The 26,384-nt window shown below is 40.5% G+C and overlaps 2 protein-coding genes across 3 annotated transcripts in view; one reads left to right on the forward strand and one right to left on the reverse strand.

The window, feature by feature from the left end:
- The window catches only part of PLPPR5 (phospholipid phosphatase related 5), a 113,218-nt gene extending 89,893 nt beyond the window's left edge, over positions 1–23,325 (reverse strand). The window contains exon 1 of the mRNA XM_074832574.1: positions 23,286–23,325. The gene's annotated coding sequence lies outside the window, so the exon portion shown is untranslated. The remainder of the gene's footprint in view (positions 1–23,285) is intronic.
- PLPPR4 (phospholipid phosphatase related 4) overlaps positions 22,950–26,384 on the forward strand; it is a 34,367-nt gene continuing 30,932 nt past the window's right edge. The window contains exon 1 of one of the 2 annotated variants that reach the window (XM_074832568.1): positions 22,950–23,109. In XM_074832568.1, the coding sequence (XP_074688669.1) occupies positions 23,032–23,109 (78 nt within the window). In that variant the 5' untranslated portion in view covers positions 22,950–23,031. The remainder of the gene's footprint in view (positions 23,110–26,384) is intronic. The other variant, XM_074832570.1, reaches the window with a different exon arrangement.

A 26,384-nucleotide genomic window follows, 5' to 3' on the forward strand; every position in this document is an offset into this window, starting at 1 on the left:
CTCAGTTAGTGGTACACCCATTGATTATTTTTGTGGTCCTTAATTCTAGAGTAGAGGACAATTGTACTATAGAGGACAAATGTACAATTGTACATCCCTTCCTTCCCTTTCCCCCATACACTAACATTTTTATTCACAGGTCTCCAACAAGCAGACTAATTGTGAGTGCACAAATATGCACATGGATTGATACACATAAAACAGGGCAAAGTTACAAAGGGGTGTGCTTAGTGGAAAGAATGGGCCTACAGCTACCCAGTGCAGTATACACATATGTGGGCAACCTTCACAAAGAGTATGCACAACTGAGTTACAGCAGTTACACATGCAGACATCTGACATTATCTGAACTGAAAGCTGCCTGTAGCTATAACCCTAAAGAAAACCCCAAGGATTCTGATGAAATGTTGCTCCCCCATGAGAAAATCTCACTGAATTTAATGTATACTAACACGTTTTGTACAGTTTTGTAGTATTTACTATAGAACAGCAATGATATTCCTATTGATTTCCCCATGATTTTTGCTTTTCCATTCTGTAAGATCTTTATGCCACCTCTCTACAAGATTGTCCTCTCGATAAATAAATGTTTTCAGCTTTATCCAAAGTTTGAGAATTTTGCACATGGGATATCTTAAGATTTTTGTTCTTCGGTATTTATTGTAAAAAACAACCCTTCCTCCCTCAACAGAAATTCTAGCAAGGCTGAAATCACACTCAGAAACAATTTATGACTAATACCCTGGAGATGAAGGTTTTCTCTGGTAGAGATGTTGTCCAAAATATTGAGATTTTACTCCTCATGATGTCCAGTGACACATGTGGCAAATTCATTTGTTCACTAGGTAAAAACATTCAAAGGGGAAGAGAATTGCCCTAATGCTCCATGTAATATGACAGACCACTGTACTGTTGGTGCTGTAAAGCACAAACATGTAGATGGAAAATGCCCCCATCTCAAGATCAGAAAGAAGAAAATCCAGAAAGGGGAAAGTGCAGTATTGGGGTGTGAAGTTAAGGGAATGCTGCAAATCTTGCGTATTTCTAACCTGAAGGTTCTATTTATTTCAAGAAATCTATTTAAATTAAACCAGGAAGATTTGAAACACACCATTCTTCAAATGTGCATCCCTATCCTTCTCTGACTGGTTTATTAAGAAAAAGGAGAGATCTGGAGTAGGCCATGAAAAGGGTATATAGTGAGTTATGCATGCACAAATGAGATTTTGAGTGAATATAGTCATAACAGCTTTTTACAACGTACTACATTCAGGACTTAAGACTGTCATATGCTAAAGTACCTTAGCACTGTAAAAAGAAAGAGTATGTAATCTCAGTAAAAATATCTATTTTAATTACACAACCAGCAATTTGAAATAGCAAATGTGCATTTTAGAGTTCATTTTAGAGCTAAGGACAAGAGGTGCTAAATATCATGCAGATTTTCCTCTTTCGTTTGCTTTGTTTCTGTCACAATGGGAGTCAAATTTTTCTTCTTCTTTTTAAATAATAGAAAACTATCAGGACCAAGTTAGTCATTTGCAAGGGTTCCATTATACTATTACTGAGAAAGAAATGTAACAGTTTATTAGACATTTCAGAGCAAATGTAGTTCTGCACTGAAACCCTGCATCATAGAATGCAGGATTTAGTACCTGGGAGTTTAATATTAGAGTGCAGTTAAAATAACTAGCTCTTACCAAGAAAGTGCAGGGAGCTTAACCCCTACAGGTTTAGCATGTCTTTTATCCCAGTGAAGTCTATGGGGAACAAAATTCTCCATCTTGGAGGAAGGAGGAAGAGTGTCTCCGCATTGAGATGGTTTTACCAGTTACCATGGTGGTGCAAAGGCTACCAGCTGAGTCATGAAATCAGTCCTGCCTGGTGTTCTTTTGCAATTGGAGCGCAGATAGACCCTTATACAAACATGAGCTGCTGTGACAAGGAGGACTCCACTCTGTGAAATATGAGGTTTTGATTTAATATTTCCTATGAAATTTCATATATGTGTGGTTTCACGACAAACATAATTTGGCATGACATTAATTGAAGGTACATTCTAAAGACTGCAACTCACAGTGGGTCTTAGTTTAATGCTATATATGTAAGATGCATTCTTTTCAAATTAATCCTGACACTCAAAGTGACAGATTTTCCCTGGCATAGCCTGGGGGATAAAATACATACCAAGGCCTGGATTCATCAAAATTTAGTTATTTAACTGAAGTACCTCAGCTAGGAGCTTCCAACTACACCAAAAGTCAGCAGAACCTCAGGAAGTACATCCGGTCCTCCTAAAACCCCAATCACCTTCTGGAGATGCCTCTCTCTCACAAAACATACTCACTCTCTCAACTGACTATATGGAAAACCTGGGGACTGAGTGCCTAAACTTGGGCAGAATTAATCTGTGCTCAGATATCTGGCCTAGATGTCTGTGGCTTCCATGTGACATGGAAGAATACTGCACTAAGGAAGAGTATTATCATACAAAGAATGATAGAACAGACGGATCGCAGTCCCCATGAGGCATCCAAGAACAATGCAGCTTATACACTACTCAGCTCACCAGGGAGGTGGCAAAATTACGCCCCTCTTCTTCCATGAAAGACGTTTAACACAGCTTTACCATGAATCCTTTTTTCCCTATACAGCTATTTTTATTAAACACAGATCACTGCACTGCTAGGCTGATAGCATTAAAAAATTATCAATTGACCATAGAATACTCCATAATGACAATTTTTCTTTACAGCATTAATAGACTTTACATAAATGATAAAATGCAGTTATTCTCCATGCCACATTATGTATTTTCACCACAGCACATATCCCTGAGTATTACAATGGTCCTTGCATTACAGGTGCCAAGGTAGCCTTCCCTTTCCATGTAGGAGGGGGAAAACCCTGACAGAGAAAGGTGAAGACAATTATATATATTTCAAAGTACATATTCCCTTTGGTGCTGCATCTTCAGACCAACTGTCCCAGTTTTCCCAGATCTCAAGTTTGGGGCAAGCACACAGGACATTCAGAGAAATATGGCCTTAGAGGTCCCTTGGTCTACTTCAAATTTTAAAATTAATGTGAGACAACTTGACTTAAAATACACAGTAAATAAATGTTTAAAATATACATTGTAAGGGAATGCATATTTAGTTCCTGCACAGTGTTCCAAATGGACTTTCTGTATTACAGCTATACTAAGTCAGCTCCTTCACTCAGTGGAGCTCTACAAATTTGCTGAATTGATAACCTTTACTTTCTGTAATATATAGTTTGGAAAGACATAAAAACAAAGCACTAAACAATGTTTCCAAATCTTACCGAAAACAAAAGGAGCTACTCTGAAACACTGGGAAGCAATAGTTGGTTCTAATAGGTTTTGCACACAAGGTGGTTATGTTCTGAAAAGTTCCTACCAGGAAGATATTTTGAAAGATTCATTAGATCCATTGACTTCAGTCATATGCTAGTTTCACTGGCTTAAAATAAAAATGAAGGCAGAATCAGGCTATTTCCTGGTTCAGAACACAGCTGTTCTCCCCTGATGGCTGTTCTCCCCCTTAATTCATTTAATAATATTCAAAGCATTCTATAACAACATATTCTAGCAATTTCCAGTTGACCATTATTTTTTGTTTCCCCTCATAATCAGACTTGATTGAGAGAAAATGGGAGGAAAAAATATATACATTATGCATGTGTAGTGAATAACGTCTGATCTGTGATGACATTTCCCTTCATTGGTGCAGAGAGACAGAATCATTGTCTCCTGGCTATGCCGTTCTTGAGTTTTTCTTTCTCTTTGTGCTCACAAAGATATGTTTTATAGTAATGATCCAACATTATACGATACTGAAATGATGTAAGCCATATTAGCAGGGCAGAAAATATCAATATTATTATAGCAAAGTTTCATGCTTTGAAAGATGAATCAAAATTTCAGAAAGAACATTTAAAAGATATCTTAAAAAATCTCAGGCAGCTCTAGACAAAACTGTCCTGTATGTATAACAAATGAATGTGAGCTTTATGGATGTATGATTTTTTCCTCCCTTGTACCTTTTTTTCAGCTTAAAAGAAAGGAACATACATTCATTTCAGTAAATTATTTCCTTAGAGAGACAAAGGAGTGCAGGTTCTCATGAAATACTTTAAATTACAGTTTGACTGAAGTCATTAACTTCAATTGGGCCTGGATTTTTCCCTCTTAAGTGCAATATTAATCTGAAAAGTGATTATGTTAAAATAGTCAGTTTTTACATGGTAGATCACCTCTACTGAAATATCAGGTAACTTCTGTTGACCATAGTCACAAAACTATTTCTTTTACTTCTTTCTAACTCCTAAGAAACATGAAGGAGACAAACACCCTTTTTTTGGTTTTGTTTTTGATCAGCATGATCATTTACTAAACAACACGTTTTCTAAAGGATTGTGGCTGTTTTGCTAAATACCATTAGTGTCCCCAGGCCCTAAATATAGCATAATCGCCTGAAGTTTCTGGGGTGGGGTCACTGACTGAAGATGTGAATGTTTCTCTCAGGCATCTCAGCAAAACCTCTGCCATCTCAATAAAGACAACTTAAGGCAACTGGTCAAAGGAGCGAGGCCAGAGCACACAGGTACCTAAGCTTCACTTTTGTGTCCCTGGAGCCATTTAGCCACGGAAGTTGTAACCCAGTTGAGCAGGACCAGCCAGGAGCCAAGACAAGCCAGACTCAGCAGAGGGCACAGCTGAGCAGTAACCAGCGTTTCCATATACATCCTGCTGGGCACTTGTACAGAGCACATTGCTTGTGTCTAACTCTCACCAGTAATTCTCTCACAAACCAGCAGAAGGCAAACATCACAGGGGTCAGCTCAATCTAATTTGAAGGCATTGATGTTACCAGGTATAAGTGAGTAACTAATACAATCTGCAGCATTTAAATTGCAGGTGAGGATTCACTGGAGGAGAAATCTCATCATGATTCTCCCATTCAAGGTGAAGCACTCAAGGCTGAAAGTGAGGACAAACAACCACTGCTGGTTTTCAACATGTTTTACAGGGAAACTATTGAAGGGAATGATGTTGTCCTGCTATGCTGATTACTGTAAAATCCATTCTAGATGGAAGTGGCACTTACAACAGCATTTCACTCCCAGGAGGTTGCGTAGGTTTTTTGAAGAAGGTGGGAGAGGGCAGGGGTGAGGAACAGCTATGAATACTTCCTTTTAATTTTTGCATTTAATGCCAAATTAATGCATGCCACATTATTCAGGTATAATCTGCACCTCTCTGCTCTGTATCTTATTGCAAATCTTCTTTCTAGGGGTAGATTAACTAGCAGCAAATAACTCAGAAAAATGCTCTCTTTTTACAAAGTAACCTATTCTCTATAGATCTTGTGGTAGCAGGGGTGACCTGAAAATCTGTGCAGCTTGCATCTACAGAGCCATGTGGGGATTCTCCTCCCTCCTATCCTTAGAGTCCACACCACTCCTGAAGTAAAATTCCACAAGAGGAATATTACACTTAATAACGTGGCAAACTTTTCTTCAAATTCATGTACTTTTATGCCCTCCTGCACATGCCAGAGGTATGTTTTTAGACATACTTTTTATAAATCACAAGTGATTATGATTTTTGTAACAAAACTGGATAAGAATCAGCTTCCATTTCTCCCATATTCAATACAGTTTTCCAAAATACAAAAGCTGATCTTACTCAGAACTGAATTCCATGACATTTGATCATTACACTGCTAACACTACTGTTTCACCACATTTCCATAATGGGAACAAATTGGAAAAATAGCTACTGCATTAGAAAAAAATCTCAGCAATGCTTTGTCAACCCTCATTTCTTTTCTTTCCCATTTTACATTCTAAAACACTCCTTGGAGACCCAGAAAAGATTGAGGAAGAAAGTACTTAAGAATTCAAGTATAGCAAAAGATAATAAATTACTACATTTATATAATAATCTTATATGTTATATTTAAAAGGAAAACCTGTGACATGTAATTCATTGAACAGTACTAATAACAACCCATATTTCTTACTTTCTGTGGAATTTCAACATTAAAAGTCATCCCTTTGTGTCATTAAAAAAGTGTCATTGCATTTAAAAAGATACTAGCCATGGAAAATACCCATTTGAAGGCACAACCTCAGGTTCACTGTCTCCTAGAGGAACTTTATATATTATATCGATATTCTTCTGGAGACACATAAGTAGCTAACAACTGCTGTATTGCCATTTTGTGACAGCACGATTGGAAGAGGTTAGATGGAGTAGGAAGTGAACCTCTTGTTATCACACCTGATTCTAAAAATTAGGTCCTCTGGGAAGAGGACTCAGTCTGCAATGAAAATGTATAGAGAGGAAAAGTTCGTAAGTTTTTGTTCTAGGTCTCCAATATCTATAGAAGTTCCTGAAAAACTCTAACTCCCATCAACATTGCTAGAAATGTATATTTAAAGATTAAAGTTACAGTAAAAACAAGAGACTTACTTTTAATGATCTCACAGTAATGAGTTTAATTATGGTTTACATAGCCCTCGTATCATCTCCTGAGACTGAAAAGGACATTTTACAAAAGCATAAACTTCGGCATAGAGACTTTATGAGAGATCAAAAAAAAAAAAAAAAGTGGAACAAAGTTAATGAAAGAAACAAAAAAAGTTTTATGCACTGTACCAATGCCACCCTCCTGCTTTTTGGAGAGTGATTTTATAATCCCGTTTTTCTGGGTTTCAGGAATAGTCCCTCTTCAATCACTCTTGGAGTCACATAAACAAGTGGGAAAACTGAGTCACTGGAGAAACAAATTAACTACACACAAAGAATTCTCAGATGTACAAATTAAGTAAACTAAAAAATAGCCAAACTTTCTCTAATCCTCTATGAAGAGATGTTACTTCCTAACACAGATGAAAATATTCTAGGCAAGAAATATGATTACTTAGTTGAGAATGCCCACGAAAACAAAGTATTGTTTGGAGCAAGGAGAGCTAAAGGTTGACCTTTTGTACCTGTCAATGTCTCTCACCACATCTTTGATACACCAGATATCCATTACATATTTTAAATGAGAGGTTAGATCAACAGACTGGCAAAGTGTCCTTAGGTGTCCATTCATAATATTGATAGCAATGCTTGGAAGCATGTTTTAAATGCATTTTCCTAAATATCTGAAAACAATCACATTGAATGGCATTAATGGGATATAGAAAAAACCCAACATATCTGCATATATGAGAACTCTAGCTAGGCAAGTGGTTAGGGAAGCAGGACACTGGTGATCTGCCTGTAATTTCATCTCCATGTAGAAACCGCATGTTCTTTCCGCCAAATTTTGCAACAAGAGATACTGCTTTCCACTGTGTTCCTTATCTTCTTCAGCTAAAGTGGTGTCTGAGCTGCCTGCACTGCAACATCCTACTGACTCCAGCACCTTGAGATTGCTATCCTGGATGCTATTAGCTGGTCACAGATCAACAGATACCTTCCCACAGACTAGTGGAGTTACTGGGGATGAGAGAATGAGAGGCTTCCTGGCTATGTCTGCAGCTGCTTTCCTGGAAAGCTCAGTGCTAAAATACTGAAGGGGAAAGAGATAGGACAGGACAGGACAGGACAGGACAGGACATATGGGATGGCCAGCCATACCTTGGACAGCTCCTCAGCCTCACTTCTGCCTGCAAAAATGGGACGGTGCCACACTGGCAGTGACGACCTTGGTACGGGTAATATTTAGAGGGGTATCGTAAACACAGGGCACAGACACAAGTAAAGAGAAGGGTGTCGTATTGCTCTTCACTTCAGGGCTTAATCACCTGGTTTCTGCTTACTGTCTCAATTAACTGTTGCCCTAAGCATGACTGGTTGGCTGGCAATACCCAGGAGACAGCATGACAGGGAAAAGCAAAGAAGTGGAGCACTGTGGAGACAGGGGCAGGGAGTTTGGAAATAGACATGGTGAAGGTAGACAAAAGAGGGTGAGAAGACTGAAATGGAAGACTGAAAGAGCTGGATGGCAGAAAAGGATACGGAAGGGAGGATGGGGGAGGAAACAAGGAAAGTAAGAAACTATGTAGGAGGGAGCAAACAAGATGAAGATAGAAGAAAGAAAAGGTGTGTAGAAAATGGAGTGATAGAACTGGGATGGTGAAATGGCAAGGAAAATGGGGAAATTATATGGAAGAAACATGAACAAGAGATGCATAAGCACCTGGAGAGCATAAAATAAAAGGAGAACATACAAAAATGCATAGCAAGAACATACAGAAACGTGTAGCTGTATTATGGGCATTGATACCTGCTTCTGCAGCATCACATCCTTCCTCAGATCTCCAAAGGTCACATCTATATCCCAAGACAAATCAATACTCACTGGTTCAGTCTCCAATCCATTAACAGATTAATGGATACACTTTAACTCCTGGGAAGGTGTTAATACCTTCTATCCCTTAACAGTGGTCATAATCTTGACATCACAGTGATTAAAAATGTAGCTTTTCAACCTATTTTGTTAAGATGATAGGTGCAGTCATTGCTTTTAATTTTGCTTTTGCACCATAAATAAACTATCCGATCATATCTGAGAGTCATAAACAATTTCCATCTGGTATCCAAGATGGTGATATGGTTCATCTGCATATTCATCAAGTGGCGTGCACGTAAATAAGAAAGTTTTGCTGATTACTTGCCCTACTTCTTCTACTATAGTGAATTTCATAACCATTAGGATCTTATAACAGCAGCTCAGTCTATCTGCATTTAATTCCAATGTGAATGAAAGGAAACATTCCCACACTCTTATTTAATTATTATCAATTAACTGTAGAATTTTACATTAAAATGGTAAACTTTTCTGTTGCCAAAATGGTGTATTAGATACAGAAAAAATAGTAGGAATAAATGATTGCCATTGGAGAGATAGATGAGCCCATCCAAAGAACAGTAAAATTAAGTATTAAACAGTAACAAAAGTATCACCTCCTTCATATATTTTCCCTCTTTTTAGACGTGTGATTTGTCATTGGTCACAGTTTCCTATTTATCATTAGAATTTGTATCTGGAAAGCATTCTGCCAGGGCAGGAAGGCAAATAATAGTAATGAAAAACACATGAAAATTACATTCTACCAAATAAGTGCTTATACTGATGTTCTGTTATCAGATAAATCCCAAACAAATAAATCCCTCAATCAACATAAATGGACTCTTGGGAAAGATGAAGAAAACTATGGTATTGTATATTTGGATTAATTCGGAATTAAGAAAATATTTGTAGGTCTTTTGCTTCTTTCAAAATCCAAGTTTGCTTTTTAATTTGAGTTAGATTAAAGATATAAATCATTCTATTTCAGTGCAATTCAGGGGTACTGCTGAAAACTGGGCAAGGTGACATCCATTTGTCCACAGTGGGAAAAGAGATTTTAAACAATTTCTGGTATCTAATTAAGCTGCATATTAATTAGAGATCCTAGTATATAAAACGCTGTGGGCTTTTTAAAGTAATATTTCAAAGAAGGAATACCTTGCTTTTCCTGGATTTACAAGTGTTTGGATGAAATAACTTTTTTAGATCAGTAACAGCTTTTACCAAAGCAAATCACTAAGAGCTCCCTTAACCTACAATGACGTGTTGCCTCACGCAATGCACAGCTCCTTGCTCCACAGGTAACTGACAGCTGACTTATCCAGTCGAAAGGTCTGTCTGTCCATGGAAGCCATTTTCTTATTTTCTTCCATATTGTTCAAAAGGAGGTTCTCCCCTTTTGTAGATCTCACTACCTAATTCATAAAGCCTCTCGTCAGCTGGAACTCCCTGGGAACGGCAGCTGAATTTTGCTGGGCTACACAGTATCTCCCCTCTCAAATCAATTCAGATGATCTTTCCTAAGTATCTGTCCTCCTTACACTGCTAATGCCACATGTATGCTGAAATGTACTTGTTTATGATAAAAACTCTTGGTATCAAGATACATCAAGTCCAAGTTCCAAATTGCTTATTGCCTTCAAGCCCTGCTAAACAAAGTGAGAGTTCAGGTAGAAGGGAGAAGCTCACATGGTACAGGATGAAGCCTTCAGCAGAGGCCTGTCAAGGTAGATGAGGCATTCATTTATCCAAATTCATCAAAGAAGTTGCCTCCATTTTACTCCCACTACTAACAAGAAATGAAGTAATGGATGAATTTCCTGAAAATAAAGAATTCTTATGGTTTTAAAGGGACATAATTTACTTGGAAGAAATTAGTTTCTATTAGAAAATAGGTCAAGACAAGATTCTTGTAACTAAAAGCATTTATAAAAGCGACATCTCTATTACACATGTTTCCTTCAGGTACCTGAAGGCCTTTCAACACTTTCTATCTGGTTGGTTTTAGTGACACACTGCAGAACATTCCTGGATGTAGACACTGCTCTTGTTTGTCACTTGACAAACATCTATGTTCAATATCATTTCCATTCTAGAAACAGAGTTTGGTAGGAATAGAATGAAGGCTTCCTGCTATCTTGTCTGTTCTCGCTTGGATACAATTATATCAAGGCTCTGCTTCACACCTTCATATGTCCAAGTCACAAAAAATTTTTTTCTGAGATTTTGTGGTTGTAGAGACATTTTGAGCTATTCTACCAGGTGAAGAAACGGTAAGTCAATGTGCTTAATTTAGCATTAAGCTTTTCTGTAATCATTAGACCACAGAGAACTTGAAAAAGTTGATTTCTTCAGAGCTGCCAGGGCATTAAAATATCTAATCCGCTAAACTTCAGCTACAAAACAACCAAGGTGTAAGTTTCAATCCAACCTGAATGACTAAGTCATTTAAGAATTTATGGATAAAATATTAATTAAATAGGCTACAATACACACAGATTGAGATCTTGGAAAAATGTGGAAAACATCACAATTTATATTTCTGAATTATTAAAGCACAAATGGAATTTTTACAGTATGGTTAAAGTTATCAAAGTTGAATAATTTAAAACTATTGAGAGACTTGAGTTTGCCTGAAAAAAGCTAACTAGATTTCTAAGTTCAGAGTAGGAAACCTGTTTGTACTCAGAGATCCTTGTTTCAATTAAACAAAATTAAAATCCTGCAAGCAAATCTATGTATCTAGTAAGGTGTACTGTGGATTTATATGAAATACTTGTACATAGTTATTTAAAACTACCCATGTACCACCCTGCAGGGAGACAAGTGAGCCAGTAGATGCTTTATAACGCATTTAATTATGCATTGGGCAAGTTTTAGTCTCTTACAGCTCAAATGTGGGATGTGAAAGGCAATGATTTTGGCCTATGTTTTTTTCATGCAAATGTAGCAAATCTTCTGGCAGTATGTCTCTTTAACTATGTCTGGAATTATATAGTATTGGCTTTCCATACAAATTAAGTTGTTTATTGTCCTTCCAGAAAGGATAGATCATAACATCAACAGAATATGTCCTCAGCCATTCCACTTAGGCAAAGTTTACAACTCCATGAAATGATGCTGGCCCCATGTAACCAGTGCAGGGGTTATATTCAGTATATACATCTACAAAATCAAAGATAAACACTGACTCCTCTCAAGTTATATGAGCAAAGCCTTTGTCTCTCATTTGGGGCTTTCTTACAGTTCTCTAATTATATAGAAGCCATAAAGATGTCAGATCTCCCTCTGGAGACATGTCAGTAAATCGAGGGACACACTGCAGAGATATAAGGCCAGCAGGAGAACTCAGCCAGTCCACAAGACAGAGGCCTGCAGAAGCTGTGATTACTAGAGCACTTCAAGTATTTGGTGTTTCTCAATGCTTCCATAGGGCATTGTTGCAGGCAACAAAGTTGAGGTACACTTGAGTTACTTCAGTTTACCTTAGGTAACACTTTGAGCCCTAATTTCCCCAGATTTTATATGTAGTCATTTTCTTTCTAGACTGTATCAAGTTCAGGAAAAACCACCCAGGGAAAGCCAGGTGCTAAATGGAAGAACAGGAAGCTAAAAGCATTCATTAAGCCATCAGATATGTCTAATTCCCTGCTCTTCCCCATTTCTTTTTATCCTACCATTGGTGATTACTGGAGCAGCCACACAGAACAAGAATTTACTGCCACACTATGCATGAGCTGCACACAGCTCAAGCAGATACACAGCCTCCACTTCTGCTTGCCCTATTGCAAAATCATCTTATATTTTCCACACATTCTGCAAACATCACAAGCTGTTGCAGGACAGTTATCTAGGGACTGAATCTGCGACCATCAGCAATAACTGCCCACTCCCAAATGCTATCTGAAAAATCTGCAGATTTTTGTAGGTATGTACCAGAAGACAGATTGAATTTAGATGCAGAGTTGACAACTTGGAAATTATATGTCCTAATATGCATATGCTCCCAATCACGTGTAGAAATATCTATTTATTAAAGCAGTCCATTTACTTAAAGGAATTAATTATCGGTAACTGTTTTTTTTAGAAAAAAACGCCAAGTTATAGAATTAGTACAATCATAGAAAATGTCACCCATTTAAGTCTCAAGCACATACTGTACAGGCACGCCTGTATGCACAATATGGCCCACATCACCCAAGTTACAAACAAGCATCTCCATGTTTTCTGCAAGGTAGACCTAATAGTTACAATCCTTAAAACTCAGTGAAAAGTCATAATGACTTTAATGTGTTTAAGACATTCTAGTCAGGGAAAATGAAGAATTGCACCAAGACAAATTGCCTCCTTACATGATGGATATCTTCTCGTTATTACTGTTGCCATTACTTATGATAATTTTCCTTAAGTTATTAAGCTAATTCATTCAGTCTGTGTTTTATTATTCTTTGTCCTTAGTTTCTGGCACAGGAAAAAATGGAAACTTGGTCCAGTGGTTTAAGGCACTAGCAGACTCAGAAGATACTAGTTGAGTTCTCAGCTTCCCTTCAGGCAAATTGCCATGGCACACCTTACAAAATTTGACTGTGTAACTATGTTGAGGAAAGTGTGACTTCTTTACTTCGGGAGCCTTAAAGATAGTTGTATTTTATACTGCAACAAAGTAAGTCTCATAACTAGGATAATGTATTCCTATTCTCCCAAGTGAAAAGGCATAAAGAGAATTTTTCTGTCCATATCACTGAATCCATATTGAGCTCTTACAAGTCTAACTATGACAGGTAAGTCTAATCAGATTGCTATTTCAGCAAAGCTAAGGTCTTGTTAAGGTCTTAGTTTTTCATATTTCATTTCCTCAGTTACTAAATAGGGATACTTAAGGATAAATATTTTAAATTATGGGGTGCTCATTTACTGTGATAAGCTAAATCAGTATATTTTAGATGAATAATCATAACCCCAATACTGAACACGAAATACCAGTTCTCTGTTTACCCAGATCGAAAGCAACCTTAGTGTACTTGTCACTAAAGTCTTTCACTTACAGTTGACTTCAATGGGCTGAAGGTAATCACTATATTGCAGAGAACTTCAACCCTGTATTATTGTAAACTATACAGTATTTCCACTGAAGCCACATTTTACGTAAGAACAAACAAACTGTATGTGAGTTATACGCTCATGTGCTTCTCTGCAGAACCATAATTCTACAAGGGCAAATTTATACACAGGAATAGAGAGAAAAGCTTGATATTGTCCTGCCCACCCTGAGAATGTTCAGAACAACAAAAGGACATTTTGACTCACTTTAAGGAAATCCCAAAGCCAAATTCATGGAGCCAAATTACTTTCTCTAGAACCGGTTTGACTATAGCCATGTCACACAGATGTTGCTGAGAACCTGTTCAGAACCATTGCATTTGAATTTGCATAATTTTGAATGCCTATCAACCATTCTACTTCATGTCCTTTACATAAGCAAAGTATTAACTTTTTATTCAAACACTAATAAAAACTCATTCCTAACTGCCCAGTGATATTTTACTCCCTTTTTATATAAGGCCTCATTTATTGCTTTTTCCTAAAATATTTGAAATAATAGAATAATGGGTAATTTGAATAATAGATAAAAGGAGAAAAAAAATGCTCAATTATTTCAGAAACCAAAGTATCATAAGTATCATTAATAATACAGGCAATCATAACTACATCTTGAAAAACACATTGTTTTCAGTTTCAAAGGTGGGAGCGGCTGTATTAGAAAAATCAAGTGGCAGAAAATACAGCCTTACAGTGTTTGGAATAACAAGTGCATAGGTGTAACACCTCTGTTTGGGATTTATACTCTGAATTTCGGCAATATACTTCTGTCAGACAGAAGTCCAGAAGTTTCTACAAACAATGAACTTGTCACATAGAAACAAATTATTTGGTATAAAGATAATACATAACTGGTTGCATAGGCCTTTATTCACTGGGAATGTATAGAAACGGGAGTGCATCCAATTAACTGTGTGCACAACTAACGCTCCATAAGACTATAGCTACTGTGCATAGGCAGTGTTACTGATCTCCGTGTGTGTGGTAAATCCACACTCCTGGGAAGCACTGCAGCTACTGAATGTGTGCAGACAGATGGTAACATATACGTACAGTAGATTCCATCATATGACAAGAGGATTGCAATTTGAAACACCTCATGTCATTGGAAGAAGACTGAGCACTATAGCTGTAACTATTTGGAGAGCCAACTATCCATTTCTGCCACTTTCATTTTACACTCTGTGCTAGAAACTATCCAGAGCATCGGGGTATGTCTAAGCAGCATATCTTTTTGACATACCTCTGCTATGCAGGCACTATTGTTAGACATAATTTTTTAACATCAAGTGCTAAATCCTCAGTTATTTTCACTAATGATAATGCAAACTGTACAGCTATATCTCTCTGAATATCAAGGAATAATTACTCAGTTACTGTTCCCTTTCTATGGTGAACACCTGTTGACTGTGTGTATCTACATTCTCACTGTTAACAAACTTTTCCACATTTAATTTAGCAATGGCTGATTTTAACAGCTTTCTAAGCATGATCACAAAGGGGCAGAAAGCCATCTGACAGCTCCTCAGTCTCACGTTACAGAACCAAGATACAAAATTATTGTATAGCCTCTTATATTTTTGCCCATGCTAACTTTATAAAGAACTTTCTCTCTGTGAATATTCAACTAGCTTTTATAATCAAACTATTTCTACTCAACTTATTCACAGATCAGTTTTTTCACTAATAAGATGATAGACTGATTCTTGTGCTGTGCTATTTCTGCATAATACTTATTAAGTTTTTCTATTGCCTGATGATGTAGAATTTTTTCAAAGAAAATGTTATACAAATAATAAAATATACATTTCACAGTTTTCCCTTTTCTGTTAGTTCAGTGATAGAGTTCTCTGGTGCTATACAGTATAAATAGTTAATGCTGATGTATATTGAGTGCTATTGTGGAATTGCAGTCATTTTTAGCTGACATGCTTTCATTCAATTGCCACATTGCATCTAAGCCTTAACATCTCATAAGTACATAAAAACATATTTATGTGCATATGTACACATAGGGCAGGTTCTTATGCCTCGGTTTTAATAACTAACTGAAAATTAGTACTTACTGGTGGGGTACAGGAGTTTTTTTCAGTCCTGAGGCCACCTAATTTGTGTCCTTGAAAACCAACAGCATTACAAATATAAACTTCTGAAATAATTGATGTTCTTGTAAGAAAGCTAACATTGGACTTAAATATTGTAAAAAATAAAAGATTTTTGTCTCTTGTGAATTTGGAACATCTAAGAACTTTCTGAAAAATACATATTTTAGTATTTTAGACATTTTTCCTGCTACCTCCTATGAATAAGTCACCATCTTGTGTTTTTACCATTCACTTGCTAAATTTCCTACTCAAAACCATGCATGAAATTTGTCTTGTTCACAGAATATGAAGCATGCATTTTATTAAAATGTATTGAATAATATTACAGTTATACACATTACTTTAAGAAAAAAATTTTGATAAGGAGGTTATTTAAGTCATAAAAACATGACATCAGCATCTTGGAAATGGCAAAACTAAGTTCAGATGCAAATATGTGCAGTGGTTTGAAAGGGATGGATTAATATCAACAGGCTATTGTACTCCTCAAAACGTCAGACACGTCTAACCGCTCTTTTCTGACATGGTATTTCATACAGGCTGCTGGGCAAACAGGATTCCCACTGGGACTTTTTTATAAAATACAAACAGGACTGTCCTGCATTTCCATTTAGACAAATGGGTACTACTGTTAATTGCATGACTGCAGTTTCTCGTTTGACCTCTGCCTCAGCTGATGCACCAAATGTCTGATGTTTAATTAGCTGGTGATAAGTAACTTGCCCAGATTCAAGCAAAATCTCTGTGACAGGTTACCGCATAAAAATCCAGATTTGTGTGTTCTTGGTATCTACACAAAGTTGCTTTAAAGAGCTATTGATATCCCAGAAACAGTCTGGGATTTTCACATTCTGATGCTTTCATGCCCTCATGCCTGTAACTAAGATCTTAGATCCAGATGTATGCAGATAACCAAGAACATGCTATTGTCAGCATCAAAATAAAAGCATATTGGGCATAATACATAACAAACATAAACTCCTTTTCCCATATTTCACATCAGCTAACACAAGGCAGCTTCACTAAACGCCACATGATCACTCAGTCTGGTGCTGAATCCGACTTAAGGGGAAGCATTTCGTACAAACCACAGCCCAGCATTCCTCTTCCGCAGCCACATAGCTTGCAACCCAAAACTCTCCTAAGACCAAAAAGCACAGGCACCTATGTCTTTAAAATACTATGTAGATGTGTTCATAGGTAGTATTTAAAGCCACAGATTTAGAAGAATGGTCCTAACATGACTCATGCAAAACATGCAAAATTCATTTTCTAGACCAAACACTGCAGTGTAAAAAGCAGCAGGAAAGCCAGGAATCACTCAGACTCATCTGCTACTTTAAAGCTGTGACCTATATCTAGTAGCCAAAGAAAAGACATCAGAAGACAGAGCTTTACAGCAACAGGAGATTATTAGGCATAGTGGAGAGACAATTGCTTGATGCCATTACAACTTCAAAGCAGAATTTCACTCTCCCATCTGCACTATGGATCTCTTTTGTATGTTTTGAACTTGTTCCACTACGAATCTCCCAGTGCTGTCACATACCATCTATCCAGGATTGTTACGTGCTGCTCACATGGGAGCTACAGATGGGCCAAAGAGGACAATTTTGCCCTAACACAAAAAAGTAAGGAAAAAATAATCTTGCGCTTGTGAAAAGCTAATAATAATTAAGAGGATCCCTTGATATCATTCAGCTATCCAATTTTGCTATATCCTATCAATTTTCCCTTTCACCACATTTACCAGGTATATATGTAGGGTACCTTGTTAGGATGCTAGAAAAGATGTTGCCTTATTCTCTGAGAGGGACTTTGTCCTGGGAGCCACCATTTTCTTTTCTCCAAGTCACAGACTGTATTAAAGTAGTTCCCCGAAAGATTAGAAAGTCTGTTCATGAAATATTTGTAAAAAATTATCTGTCTTACGACCACAACAATCTTTTAAACAGATGACTGTAAAACAAGCTATGTCCTCTCACTTGCTCAGGGCAGATTTACTCATGGAATAACAAGTGAATTCAATACACACAGAAAATTCCCCCAACCAGACATTTTCCTGAGGGACTGGGGGGAAAAAAGAAGAATAAGAAAATATATATATATATACACACTGCTGCAACTCTGATTTCTAACGTGGCAAGCAAAGCAGAAAAAAAATCATATCAGTTCCACACAGCAGAGCCCAGTTCCCATATGCCACTCTTTCTCCAGAGGAGGATTACTGTTTTAATATGCTGAGTTGACATCATCTATTCCACACTCAGTGGGCAAAACAAAATCCAAAAGTCCATCTATATAATATGAAAGAGTCAACCCTGATCCATACACACAGTTCCAAAAACGTTCTTGGTGCAGGGAAGCTGGGTGGCAACCAGGGGAAAGCAGGTTTTCTTAGGCTACTAAGCAACGGTAACTGCAACTACAGCTGCTGCTGTAGCCTCTGGCCAAACTTCTGCTTGCTACAAAACCCCCAGTGCCATTGTCTGACCAGTGGATCTGCACAGCCACAGCCCCACCAGCTCTCAGCCAATTCTAAGTCTTTCCCAAATTATTTCACCCTGCTTTTGCAAGGGGGTTTATTCAGTGATGTAGCACAGGTCCCTGCCTATGCAGTGTGCTTTCTGTTCCCATGGAAGCAGTGAAACCACAGGCATTGCCTGTGTCCAGCACTTACCAAAGCCTGGGAATAAAGGCAGACTTGGCTGCAGAGGGAAGAGAGCACCTGGATAAAGAGATGATGACCTGCAGTCATGTTTTATACAGTGCAGCTTTGCCAACACACTAGACTGCCAACACACTAGACTGTGCTGGAAAATAACTTCAAATCATGTTTCTAGTAACTGGCAGCTGCTGTCTCCCTGACAAGTGCAAAGAAAGGTGCTTTCTTCACCTAAAGAAGCTCCACTGAAAGCTCATACTTCCTTAGGAGAGGGCAAGGTTTTGTGTCAAGCTGAGCTCCTAAAAATCAGCCTGGAATCACCAGGTGCACTCACTGATGGCCAAGTTTTCTTTTTGTTGAAGGAAGAATAAACTTCTCTTCTTAAAATCTTATTCCAGACGAATCAGAAGAGGCTTGTACTCCAGATCTATGAATTTTATCTTTTAGTTCCCCAAGTTCTTTAAATTTTTCTATGAACTCAATTGGTTTTGCTGCAGCAAAGCATAAACAAACAGTTTTATGCTTTATGCTAACGTGTTTCCATGACACTTCCCTGTTACAGAGATTGCTTGAAGGTGGGGGGAAAACACTGTCAGCAATAGTGCAGATCCTGTACACATGATTGTCCTGCACATAGATAATACGCATGCATCCCTACACTTCCTTGTAAGACTATCCTGAATGAAATGGACAGGAGGTGTTTTCTGAATTTTTTACCACCAACACATTTTCTTTTAGGAGATCATATAGATGAGATACTTGTTATGGTGGGTTGACCCTGGCTGGGCACCAGGCGCCTACCAAAGCTGCACTATCACTCCCACTCCTCAACTGAATAGGGGAGAGCAAACATAACAGAAGGCTCATGGGTGGAGATAAGGCCAGGGAGATCTCTCAGCAATTACCATAATGGGCAGAACAGACTTGACTTGAGGAAATTAGTTTAATTTATTACTAATCAAATCACAGTAGGATAATGAGAAATGAAACCAAATCTTAAAAATACCTTCCCCCCACCTCTTCCTTCTTCCCAGGTTTAACGTCACTCCTGATTTTCTCTACCTCCTCTCCCCAAGCAGCACAGGGGCATGGGGAATGGAGGCTGCTGTCAGTTCATCACACGTTTTCTCTGCCACTCCTTCCTCCTCAGGGGGAGGACTCCTCACACTCTTCCCCTGCTCCAGCATGGGGTCCCTCCCACAGGAGACAGTCCTCCACTAACTTCTCCAATATAGGTCCTTCCCATGGGCTGCAGTTCTTCACAAACTACTCCAGCATGTGTCCCTCCCATGGGGTGCAGTCCTTCAGGAACAGACTGCTCCAGCGTAGGTCCCCCACAGGGTCACAAGTCCTGCCAGCAAACCTGCTCCAGTGCAGGCTCCTCTCTCTTCACAGGTCCTGCCAGTGAACCTGTTCCAGCACGGGCTTCCCACAAGGTCACAGCCTCCTTCAGGCACATCCACCTGCTCTGGCGTGGGCTCCTTCACAGGCTGCAGGTGGGTATCTGCTCCACCATTTATCTCCATGGGCTGCAGGGGCACAACCTGCCTCACCATGGGCTGCACCACCCACTGCAGGGGAATCTCTGCTCCAGCACCTGGAGCACCTCCTCCCCCTCCTTCTGCACTGACCTTGGTGTCTGCTGAGTGGTTTCTCTCACATGTTCTCACTCACCTCTTTGGCTGCAATTGTTGCTGTGCAGCAACTTTTTCCTTCTTAAATATGTTGTCCCAGAGGCGCTACCACGGGCCATCTTGGAGCTGGCTGGCATAGGCTTTGTCAGACACAGGGGAAGCTTCTGTCAGCTTCTCACAGAAGCCACCCCTGCAACCTCCCCCACTACCAAAACCTTGCCACACAAACCCAATACACTCATTTACACAAAAGACATTTCACACTGTTCTATCAACATTGAGGGAATTTAACAAGGATATAAATGTATGTTACACCCATTTGAAGGCTGCTTATGCTTCTAGAGCAATCCAATGAGCTTTTATGTAAACAGGAATCAATCTCCTAATTTCTAATAACTAACCGTCAAAAGAGCTGAATGCCACAGCACTGGGGGGACTTGTGTGTTTCCAGGTTTTAATATATAGATGAATCCCTTAGTCCAAAAGTGGTATCATTACGCTCAGCAAGGAAGGACACACAGGAACCTAAATGTCAGTCTTGAGAAGTAGAGGAGGAATATTCTTACTCTGTTATGTTAGTTCAGGACATAAGGTCCAGATGACTGCAGCCCTCTCTGGATACTGCAAGAGGAAGAGAGATAAAGAACCTCTGCATAGAGTCCATCAGGTGCTCCCTTGGAGGCTTGGACAGGTAAGGCAGAAACGAGGAATGCATTGCAGGCAGCACAGCAAGGGTGAAATGATGAAGTGGCACCTCAGCTGTACCTTGGTTACTTACTCTTGAGAAAGTGGTTGCTACAGCTGAGTCTCAACAGAGAACAAGTGAAAGCCCAGAGAGAAGGGTGCGAGATGTGCCCTAGCCATGTCCCTACTTGCCATCGGTATCACTTTTAGACTAGTGCAAGGCAGACCTGCCACTCTCTGGGACCCAGGCACTGATGATCCTTTTTCTCCTCTATTTGATTAGATAAAGGGCAGAAGTTCTTGTCAAGGTCTGTCACTGACAAAAAAGTAATTGCTTCACTTCAGCTAAATCGTGTGTAATCCTTCTGCTAACTGCTTCTACCAGTACATTCACAAAATAGTGCGACAAAACCCAGGGAATTAGTACAACTCTTCCTGGCCTTACAGCAGTCACACCACTTGCATTGCATCCTTTCCATCGGACATTATTTATAGTGAAAATTTGTAGAATAGGGACTGGTTACTACCCTGTGTTTTACAGTACCTAACTATCACAGCTGCACTCTTAATTGGCCTCTAGGCAGTACAATAATAAAATATAATTAATAGTAGGGGTTTTGCCAGTTTCTGAAGTTACAGCACAATTTGAGTTTCTTGGTTCTTGGTTCAGCAGTTGTGTGTGAAATGGAGGCAGACAAAGCACTTGAGTGATTTTAATGGTGTGTACTAATGATTTTCAAGCGAGATTCATGATTTCAGAACAAGCGAGGTTAATACAGTAAATGCAACCCTAAGTGGCCAGCACTCATTAACCACTCTACCTAATAATAGTTACATATTTGGCAGTAGCAAAGTCTTGCTACAGCTCCTCAACTCTTGCTGTTTTACTTGGAATAACCCAGCAGCAAGGCTAACAAAAAGGGACTTTTTTCACTTAAGGGCTAGACCACCCATGAGTAGGAACCACTACCAGACACCCTCATGCTGCCCAGTATCATTTCCTGGAATTTGATGCTGATAGTCAGGCACAAACTTCCTCTGCTCACAGCTCTGCTACTCCCAGAAACCCTCCTGTCCACCTCTGATGCTTGGAGCCCCCTGACCTTGCTTTCACAGGGGTACCAATGAGTTCCCTGAGTCAGCAGAAACCCTGGAAATCTTTCCTAACACGATTAGGCTATGTTGGTATGGCAACACTTGCAACCTGATGCAGCTCTGAAAAGCCTTTTTCAGTGGTTTGAAGTCAGACTACAGATTTGCCTTCCCCACCTGCCTGCAGTCAGGGGGTGTGTTTTTGCTTTTACCTTCTTATGAAATTTTTTTGCTTGTCTGCTCAGTGCAGAGCATGGATTGGCCCATCCTCTGTGGGTAAATGAAAGGAGAACATCTAGAAAAGAAAAGGGGCTGGTGAGAATCCTGACCTTCATTGCCACAGCACACTGGCTGCAGCAGCCAAAATACTAGTGAACATCTGAACAAGAACAGCAGGTTATTTCCCATGCTCCCCAAAAAAAGGAGGGACAGGAAATAAGCGATGACTGCCTGAGTCACACTTCTCTCCTTGAACATTAAAGCTAAACACCGCAATACAAGAATAAGCTTACAGGCACAAGACAGCCTTTGCAGACATTATTAATGTGCTACAAAAGAACGAAAATGCTATCCCGCACAGAGAACTCCTGCGGGCCTTATCCAGGGTACCTCTCACAGACATCAAGAGGAGCTCGTCTGAGAAAAGCCTGCAAACTTTGATCCATAAATAGAATCCCAAAATAACACATTTCGCCGCGGAAACAATAGTTCAGGTTAATTCTGTTCTCTTTAAGATGGTAGCAGGAACTGCACCAGATACTGCAGAGATCAGAGAAATGCCATGCCTCGGCATTGCGCACGGGGTGGAAGAGCTCGGTTTTGCTCAGCCCCAGTCGAGCCACTGCCCCGGAGAGGGGCCGGGGCTGGGGTGAGCTGTCATTAGCAATTCCACCTCAAAAGACGTGCACCTGCAAGAGAGCGCTGGCCGCACAGGAGTGCTATTCTCAGGGCCATTTCGCTGCTCCGTTTCACAGACAGATTTCCCGGCAACAAGATAAGAGCCCCGGGCTGCCCACGGCGCGTCCCGCCCGCTCTCCCGCCCGCGGGGAGCCCGCCCAGGCGGCTCTGGGCCGTACGCGCGCGTCGGCAATTCAGCGGCTGCCGCCGGGGCTCCGCTCGGTCTGGGCGAGCCGCGCCGGGGCCTCCGCTGCCTCCCCGGCCGCTCTGACGCTCCGCGGAGCGCCGGCGCGAAGGAGTTAAGGCGGCCGGGACCCCGCCGCCCGCAGCCTCCTGACGTCAGCCCCGCGCACGGCGCAGGGGCCGCGCTGGCGGGCGGCGCGGGGCTCGGCGCGGCGGCGGCGGGCGGAGGAGACCCGCGGCGGGCGGCTGCCAGCGGCCGGGGGAGCGCGGGGCCGCCGCCCGCAGCCGCCGCCGGCATGTCCGCCAAGGAGCGGCAGAAGGGCGCGGTGACCAAGGACAGCGTCACCCTCCTGCCCTGCTTCTACTTCGTGGAGGTGAGTGGCCGCCCCCACGCGCGGGCCCGCGGGAGCGGCGGCGGGCGCGGGCAGCGGCGCGGCTGGGCGCCTCGCCTCGCCGCCGGGAACGCCGCGTTCCCCGCCGAGAGGGAGCTCGCTTCGGCACCGGTTCCGCACCGTCGGATGCAAAATCCCTCCGTGGTGCGTTGCCTTACCGAAATCGGCACCGGAGACGCCACGAGGAGCAGGCATAAATTAACCTCTTCTTCGCAGGCGTTTCAAGTGGGAATTCTTTCTAAGAATTGCTCAGAAAATGAAAGGCTTGCTCAGCTAAATTGCGCTCTGTGTGTGTGCACAGGAACCGCTCGGAAGACATGTTTCGGGAAGGGCTGGCTTCTAGGCAAACGCCGCTCGCATTGCTTTGGTAGAATAAAAATCACGTTCGTAAGAGAAGGCTTAGGAAAACAGAAATGTTCTCAAAATGCTAATCAGTGCTGTCTTTTTACTGTCCCCGGGTTTATGTGCTTCCTCTAAGAGGGCTAAAGATGTCTCTTTTAAAAATGGAATGAGGTTCTCTGCACCTCTTAAAGAGGAAAACCTGCTATGGCTGCTCAGCCGGTAGCAGGTGGAGTTGCAGAGGCACTAGCTGCTTGGTGTGTCACTTGGAGGCATTCAGCCCCCCTGGAAAGTACAGTCACTTATGTACTTCTATAAGACCATGAGTAGACATTAAGCTTAAGGAAATCGGTGTGATGTGAATTTGTTTAATGGCACAGCGGTAAGAGGGATGTAAAAATGTTTTATGGATTGAGCAAAGTGTTTCAGGTGACCCCACTCAGAGGGAGGTGACTGAAGCACCATGTAACTTAGCTCAGAGAGAGTGTGAAAATAACATGAAGACCTTAATGGTAAAATATGGTGTAGGTTAACTGTAACTGGTACACTATATAAAAGCATAAAAATATATACAATACTTTACACAATATTAAAATATAAACACTGGGTGAAATATAAAGCAGAAATTATTTTCTTTCAGGTGCACTTGAAGGGCTTTGGAGGTTCTCTAGGAGGTAGAAGGGGTCAGGTTGAGAAGGGATTTTAGGTAACAGTGGAGTGTCTCTGTCCCCTGTGCTCCCTAAGCACCTGGATATGGTCAGGAGCTAACCCAAAGTAAGCTGCACCAACTGGAAAGGTTTGCAGAGGCTGGTTATATGGAGGCATCATACACATCCTATCGATGTAATTAGGCCTGCTCAAGAAAAGCCCTTTGATGGAAGGTGCTTGCTGTGCTATATATCTTACATTAGCTTTGCATAGGAGGGAGAGGTCAAGCTTGGAGAAGCCCCTAAAAAAAGTAGGGGTTTCCTCACTCTCTGTGCTGACTTTGTTGCTTTGGGAATCCAAACAGGAAGGGAGATGCTGGACCTTGGCTTGGGCATAACTCTAATGCAGGAGATCCTGCAAGACACGACAGAACTGTGCTGTTTGGTGGGCTGTGCCGTGGCCTGCAGCAAGATGGGACAAAATACAGAGCAGCAGCACAAAACATGTGTCTGCTGCTCAAAAGAGTGGTCTTATATAACATTAATTGCATACATGTAGTTCCCCTAGAAGCTCCCTGTAGCTGTTACAGGGAATAAGGCAAAGAATTCTACGAGCAGTGAAGAACTTAGACTGAGCTCTGTGTACACTTCCCACATGAAGCAGGTGAGTTCTCTGCTCTGGAGACCTTCAGCAAGTCATTTACAGCTAGATCTCGAAGGAGGTGGAGAGCTCAACACCCAGCTGCTCTGCGAGGGAGTCAGAGTGGTCTCCTAATGAACTTCTAGGACTTCTGTGGTCTTCAGTCACAGGTGCAGGGTCTAGAGCCTGCATGAGCCCTTCTTCCCCAGGAGTGAGTTCTAATTACTGAACTGCAGGCCCCTCTTGAACTAGGGAATATGTAGGTATTCAGTACAAGTAAAAGCAACATCAAGAGAAAAAAACTGAGTGAAATACACCTGAGCCTCAACATTGATTAGGAAACTCTTTGGTGAGTTATCAGCCCTCTCCCAATACATGGCAGGAGGATTTGAAACCATTTGCCACATTTTAGCTGAGTACTCAAATCGCTTGAGTGAAAGGGTGACAACGACTCTATGATATTTAGAAAGAAACACTTAGCTTGTGTTACTTGTGTACACCCACCCTGCATTTACCCACGTGCGCACTAATTCTAGTCAGACTAATGAGAATGCCTTTCTAGAGATTTGTAGCACAGGCAGATGCCAGCACTTCAACAGCATCAGAAGGAGGACATGATGGCTTAGATTCTTTCGTTATGAATCAAAGACTGAGTTGTACCTCATAAAGAGGGATTTAAGCAAAGATAATTTAATTGCAATGAGAAGTTTGCAAGTGCGAGGGATAGAGGAGTTAGCCAGTGTGGTTGACTGGCATTACTATGTAGTATGGATTTCCTTTGTAAGTGTGAGGTAAGTTCCTAATGTGACCCAACAGCAGCCAACTACTTAAAAACAAAACTTACCCAACTTAATTAAGGCTCCCTGAATTTTAAAGCTTTTACTTTCATGAATGGTGGTTGAATGATGATGGGAGACGGGCTTTCCCCCTCTCTCCTCTGAATGCTGTTGATTCTTTTATGTTTTTTTTCTTCTGCCACTCATTCACTTCCATTTTCTCCCTATCCCTTTCATACCAGACAGCCCCTCCCCACCCTGAATTGCAGCAAAAAAACCATAGCATATTAAGTTTGCACCTTCAAACAAGAAAATTAGGGTTTGCCGTCATCCGCTTTGCATCAAGACCTAGGAAGTCTAGGCCAAAGGATAAGCAGATTGTTTAGAAAATACATTACAAAAAAGTGCTGGTTTTTTTACCACAAACACTAGACAAAAGGAAAGACACAGAAAAAAGGATGTTGGATCAAGGAGGAAGTCAAAATTCCAAAGCAGTAGGAAAGGCATGTGTTTGCATTAAAAAAATATTATACAGTTAAAGAGTGAAAAATATCTGTAATAACTAATATAATTCAGGCACACAGAACAAGTAAAGACAGATTCTCTGCTTCAGAAGGACCTTTAGAAATAGCAGCAAACAAATACAGCTCTGACACTGTTTTCTGCTATTAAGATCCTTAAGAATGTGTAATGGAATGAGACTACTGTAAACAAATGTGTTTGGTGGCAGCAACTTTCAAGGTTGGATGAAATATGATTACGTAAAATGTAACTTCAAAAGAAATACTCTGGGCCTGATTTTGTTTTCAGTCTAATTTAAGAATAATTCCAACTAGCAGATTTTACCAACAACAG

Source organism: Strix aluco, chromosome 8 (assembly GCF_031877795.1).
Source record: "Strix aluco isolate bStrAlu1 chromosome 8, bStrAlu1.hap1, whole genome shotgun sequence".
NCBI lineage: Eukaryota > Metazoa > Chordata > Aves > Strigiformes > Strigidae > Strix > Strix aluco.